This window comes from Rhinopithecus roxellana, chromosome 21, assembly GCF_007565055.1.
Source record: "Rhinopithecus roxellana isolate Shanxi Qingling chromosome 21, ASM756505v1, whole genome shotgun sequence".
Lineage (NCBI taxonomy): Eukaryota > Metazoa > Chordata > Mammalia > Primates > Cercopithecidae > Rhinopithecus > Rhinopithecus roxellana.
In genome coordinates, this window is record NC_044569.1 from 65,765,161 (window position 1) to 65,782,840 (window position 17,680).

A 17,680-nucleotide genomic window follows, 5' to 3' on the forward strand; every position below is an offset into this window, starting at 1 on the left:
TTAAACTGAGCCAGAATCTGGTACCAGACGGTACTTATCACAGATGTAGAGATCTGAAAAATAACAGATATACATTATAAGCCCTTTTAGAATTCTGGCCCCAAAGGTACCCATAAAATAGATACTTCTGGCTTAGCTACATGATTTTTACATATGACCTACGCACCTGATCTGACTGTTCAAATGTCGGTTGGTACCTTAGTCATTTACAGGGCACTTTTGCCTGCATGATCCCATCAGATTCTTGTGATGGTCCAGTGAGGTAAGTGGAAGTATTACTGTCCCTGCTTAATAGATGAGGAAACTGAAATTCATACAAGTAAATCAGTCAGAGGTAATGAAGATAGAACCAGTAACCAAACTACCTCTTAAGTCTAATGCACTTTGAGGAATTATAGATATGTTGTGTCTTACAATATACAGAATGTTGCTTTTATGGTTTACTAATCACAGTATTCTGGCAGTGGCTTTTTTTTTTTTTTTTGGCAATGTCCTTTAGTCTGCCTTCTAGGTCTCTAAAACAGCACAGCTATTTCTCACTAATCTTTCTCATCAATTCATTTCCTGGGTTAAGTTCCTTCTTCCAGAATATCTCCCTGTAGACAGGGATCAGAGAAACATGAATCGGGTTTCTCTGTTCCCAAGGGAAGATGTCCACCATCCAAAGAGAGAGAAAACAGCGAATATTTGGTAACTCACCTGCTAGCAGCACCATTGTTCTTTATTAGCAAACACATTGCCCTCAATAAGGGGCACCTGGCTTGCTTTTTCTTAACAATCAATCTGCCTTCAGAGCTGGAGCTCGTAAGAGGCACAGCCTCCCATTCTGTTACAAAAATTCTATGGTCTCCTCAGCTACTTTCTCCTAATCATTTCTCATTAGAGTGATTTCTTATACAGAAATGAAATGGCATATTGTATTAAATAATTATAAAATATTTTAAAATTTCAATCATGAGTATTTGAGAGGAAGCTGAAACCGGTTCTGATGACGACAGGTGGAAGGCAGTAACTGAGTTAGCATCAATGCATTCACTTCAAACCACTTGTAGAAATGAAGTGTTATTTAGTTGCATAGAGCTGCAATCTCCAAATACACACATTTGTTCTCAGATGACAGCAGTTCTTCAAATTAACAGTGAAAATATTAAACCAACGGAAGACATTTTGGTTGTTTTGACAGGTTGACTTGAGTGTTATGCCATCTCATTAAACCAAGCCAAGTAAGGGAAGAAAAGATAGATGAGGCCAAAGCCCAGGAGTGAGGTCACAAGCTAAATGTGACTGCATAGCAACAAAAGTTTGACTGAGAAAGGTATGTCCCCAGGGTAGAAGTCCCTTTGCCTAAATGAGTCCTTCAGGTCAAGAAAGGAAATTTGTTGACTACATTCTCTTAGCTTGCTCCCATAAGCATAAGACTAATAGCACTTTAAAGTCTGTTGTGAAGGATATAATGATTAACTGACCATTTAAATCCTAGAAAAGTCACATTAGCAGCCCCTATCAGTGCTTCAGAGCCAAAGCAGCAGAGTGTGAAACTTGAAATCCACTATGAGCTCAGAAAATGATTAAACTGAGAAGTGATCCATGGCTGCTTATAAATGAAGTCCAAGATTCCTAGCATTATCAATAACAGCGTAGGCACAAGATCATTGTGGGTGACCAAAAAAAAAAAAAAAAAGGTAGTTGGATTATCCTTTCTTTTAATAAGCAAAAAAAAGCAGTTGGGCTAATGGAAATATTAGTTATTAGCTCTAAATTTGGTAAATGAATGCTGCTTTTAAGAGTTTAAGAGGCTGTCTGATCATAAATACTTCAAAAAGCACACTATTAATTCAAACCAATCAATAATACAGCATAACCCTCCAGCTAAGTTACTAGTGAGAAGAAGTTTATTTCTCAGTTTTATTCCCACCAAATCTATATCCAAAGGTTTGGGATTAATTATAGCAAGATGTGTTGTCTTATTATCAAAATAGTATTTATTACTCACACATTTCTAAAGCAATAACCTGTTATGATTTTTTAACTCATTGAGTAGAAAGCTGAATATTTACTGACATTTCTTGAAAACCTGCAACCCGCCTGCAGGAAAGAACCTGACATCATCACATTGTGTTTTCCTTAACTTGACAGGAAGTCAACTTCAAGCAGATTGACTTGAAGCGGGATCTCATTTGGGAAGCGTAAGTGTCCGATAAAAACTGTGTGTTTTTTTTATTTGGAAAATACTCAAGTTCCAGTTGCTCATAATTCTCCTCCACTTTCTGAAAACCTGGCAATCCCATGTGGACTTCTGGTAGAATGAGCAATGCAAAGAACTGGCTTGGACTTGGCATGTCCTTGTACTTCTGGGGACTGATGGACCTTACGACCACCGTTCTCTCGGGTACCCCAACACCACAAGGTGAATTAGAAGCACTCCTGTCAGACAAGCCACAGTCACATCAGCGGACCAAAAGGAGCTGGGTTTGGAACCAGTTTTTCGTTCTGGAAGAGTACACTGGGACCGACCCTTTGTATGTCGGCAAGGTAAGAAATGCCAAGTAGAAATGACCCGGGTATTGGATATTGACATTGAATATGAATTGAATATGAAAGTTCACGTAGCCTATATCTGAGGCCTGAGAGAAACTGGAACAAGTGGTACATTACTTGACACCTAGCTAAAATGTAACTTCCGCTTTGTCAGATACCAGTCAGAAAGAAAAGATTTATTTCCTTGTCCATGTCTCTGTTATGAATGGTAAAAACTGGGAACTGGGATTTGGAAGAAAAGGCTCAGACCCTGCAAGAGCTATTCAAGTCCTAAAAGAGGCAGCAGCTGCTGTCTGGGAATGACAGAATGGGGAAGAGGGAAATGTGGAAATGCAAGAAGAGTACAGGGTTTTTTGCTTTGTGTTTTTGTGGGTTTTTTTCAGAGCATTTCCAGAGGTATTGCCTGAGGTGCAAATTTAATGAAAAAAATAAAAATAAAACATTTTTCATTTCAGAAGATCTTAGCATGAGCTTTAGGATAGCTGGAGACAATAAATATATTTATAAATGTTATATGTGAATTCTCTTGATTTAATCTATCATTATTTCATCTTTAATCCTGAATTTTTCCTGTGTTTACTTTATTGGGGTGTTAATTACAGACTATTTTGTGAAAGCAACCAAGTGAGAGAGAATGGGAGACAAGGAACTAATTAGAAAAAAATAATTCATTCAAATGGTAACTTAAACGCTTGTTTAGCATAGAGGCTGGGAGCATGGGTTTCAGATTCAAACACAGGTGGGTTCAAAGCCCAGTCCTGCAATTTCTAGAGTGACTTTGGACAGGTCACCAAGCCCTGCTCACCTCGGCTTCCTCAAATTTGAATGACGAGGATGAGAGAACTACTCCTTCTCAAGTATTGTCTACCCAAGCTCTTTCCCCAGTGTCCACTTACTTCTTAATGCAGGTATACGGCTTCAGTCCCCACCACTGACCCAAAGCTGTGTTTTCATTGTTTCTCAAGACCTCCCTACTGCCCAATCCAATGGCTTCATTTTATGACACCTCCCAGTCACAACCTCAGACACTGATGACCTGTCTCCCCTTGACTCATTGTCCTCTCTGTGCCATGACCTTCACAATCTCGTTTTTCCTTCTTTTGTCTCAGCCGTGTTTGTGGGTCCTCTCCTTCCACCTGACCCCAATTGTTGGTGGGCTTGTCAGCTTTGCCCCAGCCTCTTCTCCACACACTCATTCCCTGGGTGAACTCGCCACCTCTGCAGTTTTGAATGCCATGTCTATGCCAGGGAATGCAAAACCTCTATCTCTGGCTTAGACCACTTCGGGTTATAAATCCTACTGCATATGTGACATCTCCACATTTTTTACTCATAGGCCTTTCCAGTGCAGTGTGTCCAGTAAGAAACTCTTCTTTTTTTCTCCTAAACATAGTCTGCCCCATCACCCATCCATCACCTAGTTCCTAAAACCAGAGACCCAGGGATCATTCCTCCCTTTTCCCTGCCCGCACATTCTCTCCCTCTGAAAATTCTGCTAGTCCTATGCCAGAATCAACCCCAAATCCTGCATTTCTCTTATCCCTGCTTCCACTATCATCTGTCACCTGGGCAAATACCTAGCCTCCCAACCAGTCTCCTCATGTCCACCTGCACCTCCCTCCAATCTGTTCTCCACCACGGTCTGTTTAAAATTTAAGTCAGATCATATCACTCCTCTACTTACGTCTCTCCAACGTTTTTCCACTGTGCGTTGAATCCTCCAGACACCTCTCCACAGCTTACAAGACCACTCCTTTCTGGATCAGCCTGCCTCCTGGCACCCACCCACGGCCCATGCTACTCTCTCCCTCATTCTCCTGTTGCAGGGGTATGACCTTCGGCACTTCCTGCAACCTGGCAAGCACTGCCTTTATTGCTCCCCCATAATGAAATGCCCTTCCGCTGGCTTCTCTCATGCCTTCCTTGACCATTCTCTAAGGCAAGCCCCTCTGTTAGACTCTCTTTCACAGCCCTAATCACAACCACCATACTTGATTTGTTTTTTTATTTACATGTTTATTTTCTGAAGCCTCTGATTAAAACTAGCTCAGTGAAGGCAAGAACATTGCTCCCGTTTTATCCCCAAGACCTAACACAGCATTTACCTTGTAGAAGGTGCTCAAGATGATATTTAATAAATGAAGGTCTCACTGGGTAGTAAGGATTAAATAAGCTAATGCATGTAAAGCACTTTGCACAGTACTCAATCCAGAGTAAAATTTTAATTACCCTTAACCTGTAGTAGTAAATAGTACTATAGTAGCTATAGTATTAACAGTGATAACAGTAACAGTAGTTTAAGGAGTTCATTATGGGAACTCAACAGTTCAGTAATACCTAATGCAGCTTTAAATCCCTTGGCCTCAAAACCTGTGAGTTTTTGTTGACTTCTCCTTTCCTTATCTCCTTTATCCTTCACATGCAATCGGTCCCCATATCTGCCAATATTTTCCTGCCAGTTTCTCTCGGATGCATCTCCTCCTCTCTAGGCTCTGTCATGACCATGATCCTTTGTTCTTCCTGATTAGATTAACTAAGCCGGTGCTGCCTGTCTTCCCGTAGAGAGACTCTTCCCGTCCCTCCTCCAGGGTGCTCAGCACATTCCTCTCCCTGAAGCACCCTTTCCATCATGTTGCTCCTCTGATTAAGAAAGCACTGTAGCTCTTGAATGCTATCAGAGCTCCTAGCATACAGTTCAAGGACTTCCTCCTACCTCACTCAGCCCTCTCACACAATTTCTCAAATCATGTCCTCATCCCAATCAAGCTGGACCTCCTTAACTGGTTCTGCCACACATACCATGTTTGTCCCTGACCCCACACGTGCCCACGCTGCTGCCCTGCCCAGGACAAGCCCTGACTTCCGCTCATCAGGCCACATTCAAATTCTCAAAGTTTTAGCTTAAAATCAGACAATTCTATCATGAACACATCTTGCATCTACTCAGAATTCCAAAGACTTCTAGCTTCTCCATATCTATATAACATTTCTTCCAAATAGACATACATGGTCACTGCTAAGTTCAAGAAAAGAGTATGTTTGTATTCAGCAATTTTCAGTAATTACTTATGTGCACATACAATTTAGGGCTCTATTGCCTCCTCCCAAGGGTAGAAATTGAGACGCCACTCCCCAACTTTGTCCACACGTCCCTGACGCTGAGTACTTGGGCACAGAACTGGCCACAAAGAGTGCAGAAGAAAAAGGTAGCTAACGTTTTATTGGACTACCACAGTACCATGTGTCGGTCACATTCACATCAAAGCAGATCATTTAATCATCATAACAATGCTGTGAGGTGAGTATAACACAGGGAACTAGGCTCAGAGAGGTTATTCATGTTCATTGCCCAAAGTTACACCAAAGGTAGCAGGGAAAGCCCGGGCTGAAATATACATTGCTCCTACCCCAAAGCACCGGCTTTCCTTTACATTGCCTTGTCTGTGGCCAGTGGCTTTAGGCTAAGCCCAGAGGATACACACAGGAGTCAGTGGTGTTTAGGAGGGATCAGGAATCTGAGCCAGGCTGCTTCCTGAACCCTTTATCTCTGACGCTGGGTAGTTCTTAGCTGTGTAGCACCCTTGAGTACTCACAATTAGTGCTTGCCCTTTCCAAATAACCTCAACCAAGATACAAGACACCCATTCATCTCAACAGTCATCTGACCCAATCCTCACACCAGCAACCAAGCGAAGATTTTTACCCTGCATGTGTTACCTCTACATGAAGAAGATAATCATATATTCACTTACCCAGACACTTTTCCCCTTTACTTTCTTTTGAAAGGGAATTCATCCCCTTTCATTCTCTTTACCCAGGGGCATTCTGCTTGTCACCTTGAGCTCCAGAAGATGTCTGTTTAGAGAGCTTGCCGAAGTTATTTGCTTATTTCAGAAAGGAGTATGGCAACAATTATCAGCTGTAATTGGTATGGCCTTACAAAATCCACACTGGGCTTTCCAGGGACAAGGCGGTGTCGAGTTAAAGCTAGATTATATTGACATATGCAAAGAGAGGGATGCTGAGAGCTTGTGCTTGTGCACGAATTTGTGCGTCCAAATCATGCCGAGGTTAACAACTATGTGGAAGCTGCCTGACCACAAATTGTAAGCACTCACTGCATTCTCGAAACTATTCAAGGCACTCTGAAAGATGACAAAAAGAGTGAACATCATTCTTGTTTTCGAAATCCTAAATCAGCTAAGATTCTTCAGAACCTGCTTGTACTTCCCATCACTCACTACTCCTTTGGCTGAAGATCTTAAAGACTAAAGAATGGTTAGGATAAATGAGACATTCACTTGTCTTATTCTGCCTAAAGTATTTTCCCAAGATGTACGTAACTGTGCTGCTGACTCTGCTCGGAAGCTTCTTACCTTCCTCCAAATAGCTGGTACACAGTCAGTGTTAGTTGAATTAAATATGGATCAACATAAAACACATTTTTATTACACTGCCGATTTGCTGAGTGACTTGGAGAAAAGCTGTTAATGTCTGTTCTTTGCAATTTTTGAAACCAAATGTGTATTCTATGGCTGGTAAAGCGGAATATTAAATGTGCACTGCTGCATGGGTTATTAAGCTGGTGTCTCTCAGACCCATGCTCATCTTTCCACACTCTGCTTTGGGTACTGGGGCTGAAACTCTCCAAGCCATAATTTCTCCTCTTCCAACCAGCTCCTCTCCCAGGTAGGTTCTGCCTGCCTGTAGAAGGTACTAGAGGGAGCCCAGGAGGCAGGAGGAGGGAAGAGTGACTTGCTCCTCCTCATCACACCTACTTCTAAGAGGTGTGAATCCCAGGGAACAGGGACACCTCCTCCAAGCTCCTGAGGCCCCAGCCCAAGGGGCAGCCCTCCTTCCTCAGGGGTCTCAGGCCCAGCCTCAAGGGGCTCCCCTCCAAACCTGCCGATCCCAGAATCCCCACCTCTGTCCTGTGTTGCCCCAGCCAGAGGGGCACTGGCTGTTTTTCCTGGAGTTGCGCTCTCTCTCTCTCTGATGCCTCGGTGCTTCCTTTTGGCTTTTCAGTCCTCCACTCCAAATTCTCCCTGCTGAAACCAGGTGTTGAGTTTTGTTCCCTGACAAGACCTCGAACTGATAGGCCTATGGGCCTCAGAAACCACCTCTGTGTAAGCAGATCCTGACACGCTTCAAAGTGGAGAGCTTCCTGCTTCCCTGGGGGTGTTCTCTACCCCCTCCCTCCTCCTTTTCCCTTCCCCCGCCTTCTTCCCTCTCCCCTGCCCTGCTCATGTGCACACTTGCACGTGCAGACCAGCGCTCCAAACCTCCTGGAAAGGTGCTCCTAACTCGTTTCTTTTTTTTTGAAACGGAGTCTCACTCTGTCACCCAGGCTGGAGTGCAGTGGCGCGATCTCTGCTCACTGCAAGCTCCGCCTCCCAGGTTCACGTCATTCTGCTGCCTCAGCCTCCCGAGTAGCTGGGACTACAGGCGCCCGCCACCATGCCCGGGTAATTTTTTTGTATTTTTAGTAGAGACGGGGTTTCACCATGTTAGCCAGGATGGTCTCGATCTCCTGACCTCGTGATCCGCCCACCTCGGCCTCCCAAAGTGCTGGGATTACAGGCTTGAGCCACCACGGCCGGCCGCTCCAGGGCTAGCACCATCCACACGGAACTTTCGCCCTCCCTCCGACCCTTCTTCCAAAACAGTTTCATTATGCACTTACAAGACATCAGGCCACAACAAGATGAAGGTCACACGGAAAGCGAAGGCCTCACACCCGAGCCTCAGCCCAGACTCCACGTGGCACCAGCCAGCTCCTAGTAGTCAGGGGCGCCCTGCCGTGAGCTCTGCTGCTGTCCTTTCTTAAAATGCTTAAAGCAGGCTTACCTGCTGCCTGCTGGGATCACAGGTGTGCTGAGTAATTCAAGGATCACGGAACAAAAGGTTTTATTTGATACATAGAGTACCTCGGAACAGTCCTGGGGTGGCCCTCTGTCAGCTTCTATTTTTCCTTCCCTAATCAGCAGTGCCCTAAATTAAACCAATTTTATTAAAAGTCCTATGCCACCATGCCATAAAATTACATACACTCTTGTATATGTAAACATACACCTATATGCATACGTATACATTTTTTAAATTTAAAACACCTTCTGAAATCCTTGTTCTGCCCACACTTCTGTTCCTCTGCCTGAGAACACAGTTCCCAATGGAATAGATTTTCATTTCTTTGTACCCAGGTCCAAATGAAATGGCTTTCTATTCTACACAAGAGTTGGGCACCTCTACTGTATATAACTGCATAAACAGAAGATTTGGATTGAAAAAAAAAAAAAGAAAGAAAGAAAGAAAAAAGAAAATACTGTATACAAAATGAGGAAATGTGAGAACTTCATATTCTAAATAAAATAAGTAGAAAAAAGTCCACAACTATTTTTTCGGTCAGTTTTATTCCCTTAGTTCCCTTTTCTAGATAAGACACAGCTGAGTTCCTCCAGGCAGCAAAACCGTTGTCTGCATGATTTGGCCGTGAGTCAATCTGAGTTCAGCTCAAAGCCAGCCACAGCCTCCAAACCCATCCCTGTTGGAGGCTGTTGTGGATGCATTTGCAGGTGTTTTATTGGTGTTCATGCCGTTTAATCCTCAGAGTAACACTGTCTCAGCCATGCTTCAGGCGGCCTTCTGCAGCTTTTACCAGGAGACGGTGCATAACAAAAAAGCCAACAGGTTGTTTTTCCTCTCTGCCACCCTCCTGGAGGTCTGTAGGGAGCAGAGAAGAGCTGAGTGTGCTAATACCCTTTTCTCCATTCACGTATATCATGGCTGGCACCATTTATGGCCTTCCTATGATGGGAAAACTACTGTGCTGGGTGTCTCCAGTTCATTAATCTCTAATGATCCCAGTGACCCTTCAGAATAAGTATGAGTGTTGTCCTCACATTTATAAGGAAATTAATGGTTATAAACATAAAATAACTCATCAAGGGCCCTGAATTTATAACTGGCCTAGACAGTGTTCAGGCCAGATACATTGGCCTCCCTGCCCCAGGCCTAATGCTGGCTGTTTTATGAACTAATCTCATGAACTTCACCCTGGACTATGCAAAGTGCTAACAACCCAGGCGACAACGGAGTGGCTGACTACATTTAACTAATTGTTTTGTTACCACCTTTAGAAAGAGACCATTACCTATAAGGGTTACTCAAAATTACAGGGTTCTTGCCACCTATAATACTATCTGCAATTAAGTAGATATTATAGATGCAGAAATATGTTTATAGGCCTGAGATTTTAAAAATATAGTACTCCTGGACTCCTTTTGAGAGTTATTAAAAGTATTCTGGCTGGGTGCAGTGGCTCACACCTATAATCCCAGCACTCTGGGAGGCCGAGGTGGGTAGTAGATCACCTGAGGTCAGGAGTTTGAGACCAGCCTGACCAATGTGGTGAAACCCCCTCTGTACTAAAAATGTAAAGACTAGCCAGGCATGGTGGTGCATGCCTGTAATTCCAGCTATTTGGGAGCCTGAGGCAGGAGAATCATTTGAACCCGGGAGGTGGAGGTTACAGTGAGCCAAAATCATGCCACTGCACTCCAGCCTGGGCGATGGAACGAGACTCTGTCTCAAAAAAAAAAAAAAAAAAAAAGGATTCTGAGAGGGAATATAGCTGCATGGTCAGATAAAAGCATGTCCCTAACTCAACCATCCACATATAGATTTAAGTGACTGAGTTATGAACCCAAGAACCAGTCCCATCTAAAGGAGACACATACTGATGTAAAGAATCACAACCAGCAGTTAAATTCCATTTGACGCCTGAAACACAAGCCCAGTCCTACTGAATGAAACTACAGAACTAGGATCACAGAATGTGAGAAAGAATTCATAGAGGTCATTCACTTTTCCCACTGCAGTGCCCTTAACCTTTTTATAAACTACTTCCATCAGCTTATCAGCCAACTTGAATTGTCGTAAAACTGTTTGATACTACAAAAATTATGGCAATTTCTTCATTTTAACATGTTTAGGCTTATCCATTTTATTTTACTTTTATTTTTCTTAAATGGAAAGGTAGGATTCCTCCTTATGAAACTTGTTCTTATTCTAACTTTGGGGATCTTCATTTTCCAGAGTTCCTGTTTTCTATACTTATCAGGGAGAATAATTTTGTTTAAATAATGGTAAGTTCAGGATACAGAATGTGTCATGGAAAATTTTACTTATTCATCAACCTACATCTACTTCTTGACATAGTCGTGTCCAATGCATACTAGTTCTTTGTAGACAGACTTATTAAACATTTGAGTTAAAAAAAAATCTCCTTATGTAAAGGGAGGTTATAAGTTTGTAACAAACTGAAAATCAATGTGTTTTCTGACACCTATTGACATCCATGATGAGAATCAGGTGCTTTCCTCTCCCAGCTTCATTCAGATATGGACAGGGGAGATGGATCCATCAAATACATCCTCTCGGGAGAAGGTGCTGGCATCGTATTTACCATCGACGACACCACAGGAGACATCCATGCCATTCAGAGACTCGATCGAGAGGAAAGAGCCCAGTATACTTTAAGGGCTCAAGCCCTAGACAGGCGGACGGGCAGGCCCATGGAGCCAGAGTCAGAGTTCATCATCAAAATTCAAGACATCAATGACAACGAGCCCAAGTTCCTGGATGGACCTTATGTCGCCACTGTGCCAGAAATGTCCCCAGTGGGTAAGGTGGTGACTCGCTGATTTTCACAAACAGCACCTCCTACACACACACACACACACACACACACACACACACATGCAGGTACACATATATTCAGAACAGAAGAGCATGACAGGAGCAGCTCACAAATTATAAAGCAACCAAAAATGATGACCAAGCCCTGTGGCTGGCAGGAAGCTACTTAAACAGTGGAATCAAACAGAGCGAGTAACAATAATAATAAGCCTATTATTGTTTTTTAGTTCTGATTCTTTAAAAACAAAATATTAGCTAGACAGATAAATCAATAAATGCTTGAATAATATTTGTTTCATAAGGGAGAAATGTTTTGTTATTATCAAAAGAGCAATAGGGCTGGGCACGGTGGCTCACGCCTGTAATCCCAAAACTTTGGGAGGCCGAGGCAGGTGGATCACAAGGTCAGGAGACCCTGGCCAAAATGGTGAAACCCCATCTCTACTAAATACCCTGTCTCTACTAAAATACCAAAAAATTAGCCTGGTGTGGTGGTGCGCACCTGTAGTCCCAGCTCAGGAGGCTGAGGTGGGGGAATCACTTGAACCCACGAGGTAGAGATTTTAGTGAGCTGAGATTGTGCGCCACTGCACTCCAGCCTGGTGACAGAGTAAGACTCCATCTAAAAAAAAAAAAAAAAAAAAAGCAATGAAGAGCCCAAAGGCTGTGTTCTTACCAGTCATTCAGAATTTAAAGCACAAATAACTGTCATCCCTACTAAACAGGTACAAGGTAAGAGTTATGGAAGCTTGACCAAGAAAGGGGACTCTCCCAATGAAGTAAACACATTTGCAAATGCTTTAAGATGGACCGTTCAGGATTGCATCCAGCCTTTAGTTATTACACTTGAACAGGTTTCTACTTCTCTTCCCCAGGTACCTCTGTCATCCAAGTGACAGCCACGGATGCAGATGACCCGACCTACGGCAACAGTGCCCGGGTGGTGTACAGCATTCTTCAGGGCCAGCCATATTTTTCTGTGGACTCTAAAACAGGTATCTGATGCAAGGGTCGAGTCAGTGGTGCTTATTCCCTGATAATTTATAACTACTGCTATGACAGACCCAACTCTCCTTTTCAAGGACTCTCCAGGGAGCATATTAACCAGAGAAGATTGCTATAAGCTTTAGGATTAAGAGAGCAAACTAGCACTGCCCTGATTATTGAACTTCCCAATAATCTTGTAAACTAGCAAAAGATATAGCTCACAGAATTCAGTAAAGCACAGAGGTAAACAGAAGAATATAAGAGCTATGCATAGACAATGGGCAGTGTCTAAATGGAGAGGCAAAAAGCCCCTTTGCATACACACACAAAGTAGCTCCCCACTAGCCTTCAAAAAATCCTATGGTTATATTTATTCCCAGGGACTAAGGTCTTTTATAACCCCATGAAGACCCAAGAGGATTGACACATTCATCTGGGTCATTAGAGAAATAGAAGCATTGATTGTGAAACTGGAAAGAGCCTTGGGGGAATCATCCAGTCCGACACCATTTGCTTAACAGATAAAGCAATTGCAAAACAGAGCTACTAAAGCTCATCTAGTGTAGAGAGGTCTCTTGACATATGGTCTGATGTTCTTTCTATTAAACCAACCACTGTGCACTCAGCAGTGAAGTCCAAAATGAATGGTTGCTGGGGTAGACAGGTTTTGATGAGGGAGGAAAGACCATGTGGGATGTGGTCCCCAAAACGCAGGTCCTGATTGGGAAGCTCTCACAGGGAGGACATCAGAGAGAACTGAATGGGTGAGAAGCAATGTGGCAGAAAATGACAAACAGAAGTTTGGTGTTTTGTTTGCTTATTTATTTCTGTCTTACCCAAGAGCTTTGGCTACAGAATTTATGTTTGGATGTATGAAAGACTTCACTTAATATGTTTGAGCTTGGCAAAGTTACTGTGATGTCATTATTTTATACCTGTGCCAAGCTTCCCCTCTTATTAAATACTTTCATAAATGATGCCATATTTGAACTTCCCAATAATCTTGTAAACTAGCAAAAGATATAGGAAGTATTATTACTTCCATTTTATATGAGGGTAAACATGGGACCTAGGACTAATTAACAAGGAACTTGAGTAAAGAAACAGCCACAGAATAAAGTTAATGGTGAACACTCAAAGTCACCTCTTTACTTGAAAAAGAAAAAATACATTTCTATTATTAGCAACCTGATCGAATCTTTTCCCAGAAGTCCTGAGGGAAACCAGACATTCAGAAAACTGTATCATAAAAGTAGTAAGGGAGTGTAAATTAGGAGGAGGAAGGAAAAAAGACTGCAGTTAGGAACTTCTATAAAACAGTAACTTTAACAATTCTACTAAGGGCAAGGGGGAGAATGAAGAGATGAAGGGTGCCCACAGCGAGGAAAAATACAGGGAGGAAGAGGGTAATGTGTCCTTTATATCCCTAAGAAGAGTCTTACATTATTTTGACAGCTCCCGGGGGCATCTGTAGTGTTAAGGTCAAAAATACATGAACAGATAGTTATTGCTGTGCCCATGGGGGGCCTCTTAAAAAGGAAAATGCTGCATATACCACTTGAGAATGTTATTGCTATAATGCAATATATACATTATAGGAGTAAACTGGGGTGGATTATTATTCCTAATCCCTTCCATTTTCATGCAAAAGGTCTACCTAGCCAAGAGTCATGTTGTAAAGCTGTAGTAAATAAGTCTTTAATCTTTGCCTAGAGTGTATAGAAGTCAACTTTTTTAAGCTGAAGGGTTAAAGGGGAGATAAAACATTACTGTACAGGCGTGGCAGGATCACAACACATTTCAACGGATTGTAGTGTAGGCCCCTCTTCTTAAGTGAAACCGTATCTGCTGCTTGCTGTCTGGGGAACTTCATCTCTTATGCATGGTAAAAATAAACAGCTCACAGAGCATCTTTCATGTCCTAGCTCACATAATTCAGTAAAGCACAGAGGTAAACAGAAGAATATCACAAAACAGAATGAATATGTAACAACAGGAAAATCCAATTAGAATTCCAACCCTGCTTACAGGTAGTAGGGAGGCAAGAAAATGCAGGAATGAGTTACCTAAAGAAGAGCCATTCACACAACAAGGGCTCTAGGGGCTGAAGAAACTGAGGGAGAATTACCTAAATTCACAGATTTGTAGACATATGACGCTTTGTTTTCTGGACCCAAAGACCCTGGTTTTCCTTGCTGAGACAGCGCTGTCAGAAATCGCCTTGGACTGCAATTTCCCAGATCTGTAAGAGAAACACTGCTGCCACCTCCTGTTCACTTTCAGTAATGCTGCCAGAAGAAACCAGCCCTCTGAGCTCTTCCTTCTGGAGTAAAATAGTTTTCATTCACCACTGATTTCAGTACAGCCCATTTTTGAAGTTGAGATTTCTTACCTCAAATTTAAAAGCACAGGTGACTTGCACCTCGCTTCTAGGCATTAACAGTGCACCAGGGAGACACCTAGAAACCAATCTTTAAAAACTGGTCCTGTGGTTTCATTTTTAAAAACAAAGTCATTTCTATCCTGCAGGTGTAATTAGGACAGCGCTCATGAACATGGACAGAGAAGCCAAAGAATACTACGAAGTGATTATCCAAGCCAAGGATATGGGAGGGCAGCTTGGAGGATTAGCTGGGACCACAACAGTCAACATCACCCTCTCAGATGTCAATGACAACCCACCCCGCTTTCCTCAGAGTGAGTACCTAATCCAAGAGAGCACAGACCTCGGGCCCAGAAATTACAGAGGTGCGGGAGAAAGGCCAGTTTGAGTTTCCTCATTAAGTTCAATTATCTATAGATTACTTTCTTACATTCATCATGCAATTCTCGCATAACTATTTCCCTTCAGGGTTCCAGCTTCCCATAGTGCTAAACCTGGATTTCTCAAACATTTTGTTTCCATTTTCTCCTCCCTGTGGAATCTTTTTACTTTGTTTCCTGATTTCCATTCCCACCCACCCTACATAAAATGCAATACTAAGGAATAAGGTTTGTTGGGTAGAACTGACCTTTAGTGGGCCACAAACTAGTAATAGCTGAAATTTCTTTCATCACATCCCTGCAAACCTATTTTTGCCCCCAGGGGGCAATATTGATCCATCGAGAATGCATTCACTGATAGCCAAAGCTGCAGATGGACACATCCACCCATGTGACAATCTTCACCAATCATTCCAGTAGGTACCAAGCACTTGTTTGGTGAGAGCACAGGGCGTGAAGGCCACAAGAGGCTTAGAATTCAGTCCCTGCCCTTGTGAAGCTTCAAATCCACTTGGAGGACACATTCTACACACAGGAAAATTAACCCATAGTAGCACCTGGCGCCACTGGAATAGTGCAAAATGATGCCTTCATATAAACTGAGATGAATGAAGCCTCCACAGAAGGATGAGATTTCAACAGGGGGCTAAAGAATATAGCAGGTTTATAGAGGCAGAAAAGAAAACATTCCAGAAGGGGAAGTCATTCATTTATTCATTCATTCAAAAAACATTTATTCCAGGCCCTATTCTATGAATGAATCACAAAGCTGTGTACAGACAAAACAAGGTCTCTACCATCTTGGAGCTCATTTGAGTAAAAACCTGCATGTGGGAAAAAACATCCTGACTGCAAATAAGTTTTCAATGTCATTTTATGTTCAAAGACTCCTAAAATTAAAACTGGCTCTTGCAAATGTGCTATATCTTTACTGGAGGCCATAGAAAAGTTTTTGAGCAAGAGGGAGACAATAAAGAAAGGCTAATTTGGTAGCCATGTAGAGGAGGGGTTGGCAAGGCAGAGACTAGGAGCAGGGGAGTCGGTTAGGAGACATTTAGAGAGGTCCAGACTTGAACTGCTAAGGACTTAAGGAAGTAGCAGGAGGAGTGGAATGGGACAAATAAGAAAACATGGACTTCTGCCTCTTGATTTCCTGACTAAGGGAACCGTGGCAAAGGGTGGAGTCAAAGATGACAACAATGTTTTCACTCTGGATGACAGGGAGAAGGATTGTACTACTAATAAAAATAGAGGATGCATAATGGAAAGAGTGGCAGTGTAGGAGGGAGACAAATTCAGATTTAAATATGAAGTGACAGCAGGACAATCAGGTTGAATGTCCTTAAGGAAAGTGGAAATATAGAGCTATGACTGTGGAACAGAGCCCAGGAACGGAGATGTGAGTTTGAGAAGCAGATGCCTGAAGGAAGCAGCAGGAGAAATGAGAGCAGGAAGTGCAATTCCAGGTGAAACACTTAGCTAGGTAAATAGGGCTTTAAAAAAAACTAAAAGGAGAAAGAGTCTAGCCAGACTAGCCAGACCGTCAGATGAACAGTTGCATTCTGAATCAGTCAGACCAAGTGAACCTTCCCTTGTATCTATGTAAACACAGGAGAACTCAAATATTTACACGCAAACAGAATATACAAAGTCCCATAAGCATTCATGATGGAAAAAGCAGGATATTAGATAAGCATTTCACAAAGGGTACAAGTGAGTAAGTTCCTAAGTTGCTTGGTCTGACAGTGCAGAATACGAGAGCATCACAGAACAGTTTGTGAAATGCCACATGGATGGACTTTGTGTTGCTTTAGTGATCCTGTGGGTTCCATCTTCATTACTTCATGAAGGGCTCATATTACTCACACTACAGACTATAAATTCTTGAACACCCTTGAACTATTTGGCTTTTTACATTTGACACTAGACAGGTGTCTCTGATGGAGGCAGAAGGGACGGTACAACCAGCTTATTACATAGCTCAAGTTATTACATAGCTCAAAGGTAGATGGATTCTGACATATTGCCAGGAGTCATGTTACCCCAAACATGGCAGCTTCACAATAGCAGAACACAATACAAGGATTACTGGGGTTTTAGCCTTGCCTCCCAAACCAAGATCTTTTTTTTGTTTTTCTGAGACAGGGTCCTGCTCTGTCACCCAAGCTGGGCTGCAGTGGTGCAATCACAGCTCACTGTAGCCTCAACCCCCAGGCTCAAGCAATCCTCCCACCTCAGCTCCTGAATAGCCAGAACGACAGGTGCACACCACCATGCCAAGAAATTTTTGTATTTTTTGTAGAGACAGGATTTTGTCATGTTGCCCAGGTTGGTCTTGAACTCTTGGGCTCAAATCATCTGCCTTCCTCAGGTTCCCAAAGTGCTGATATTACAGGCATGAGCCACCACACCCAGCCCCAAAACAACATCCTAACACCATTCTAAAGCACACATTTTAAGTTGTCACTTTTTCAAAATATAGTTTTAATGGAGACTCTAGGATAGAGTGGAAGTATGGATTATGTTTCATGGAAGACAAAACAAAAATGTAAAAAAATTTAAATCTCTGTGTCTCTATGCATTCTACACACATTATCACTGCTTCCTCCTTTTTGACCTTTTAAAACTTTGCATTCTCTCTTCATTAAATAGTTCCCCATCTATTTGCTAAAACTAAGTTTAGATAACCTTGATA

The 17,680-nt window shown here is 42.5% G+C and overlaps 1 protein-coding gene and 1 long non-coding RNA gene across 4 annotated transcripts in view; one reads left to right on the forward strand and one right to left on the reverse strand.

Annotated features, from left to right (window-relative positions):
- Positions 1–17,680, forward strand: part of CDH20 (cadherin 20) — a 231,459-nt gene that overhangs the window by 167,689 nt on the left and 46,090 nt on the right. For 2 of the 3 annotated variants that reach the window (XM_030926096.1, XM_030926097.1), the window contains exons 2-5: positions 2,137–2,532; positions 10,926–11,220; positions 12,111–12,230; positions 14,752–14,919. In XM_030926096.1, the coding sequence (XP_030781956.1) occupies positions 2,287–2,532; positions 10,926–11,220; positions 12,111–12,230; positions 14,752–14,919 (829 nt within the window). In that variant the 5' untranslated portion in view covers positions 2,137–2,286. Of the gene's footprint in view, positions 1–2,136; positions 2,533–10,925; positions 11,221–12,110; positions 12,231–14,751; positions 14,920–17,680 lie in introns of those variants that run through there. The other variant, XM_030926098.1, reaches the window with a different exon arrangement.
- LOC115895512 overlaps positions 1–17,680 on the reverse strand; it is a 285,166-nt gene that overhangs the window by 166,230 nt on the left and 101,256 nt on the right. The window lies entirely within an intron of this gene.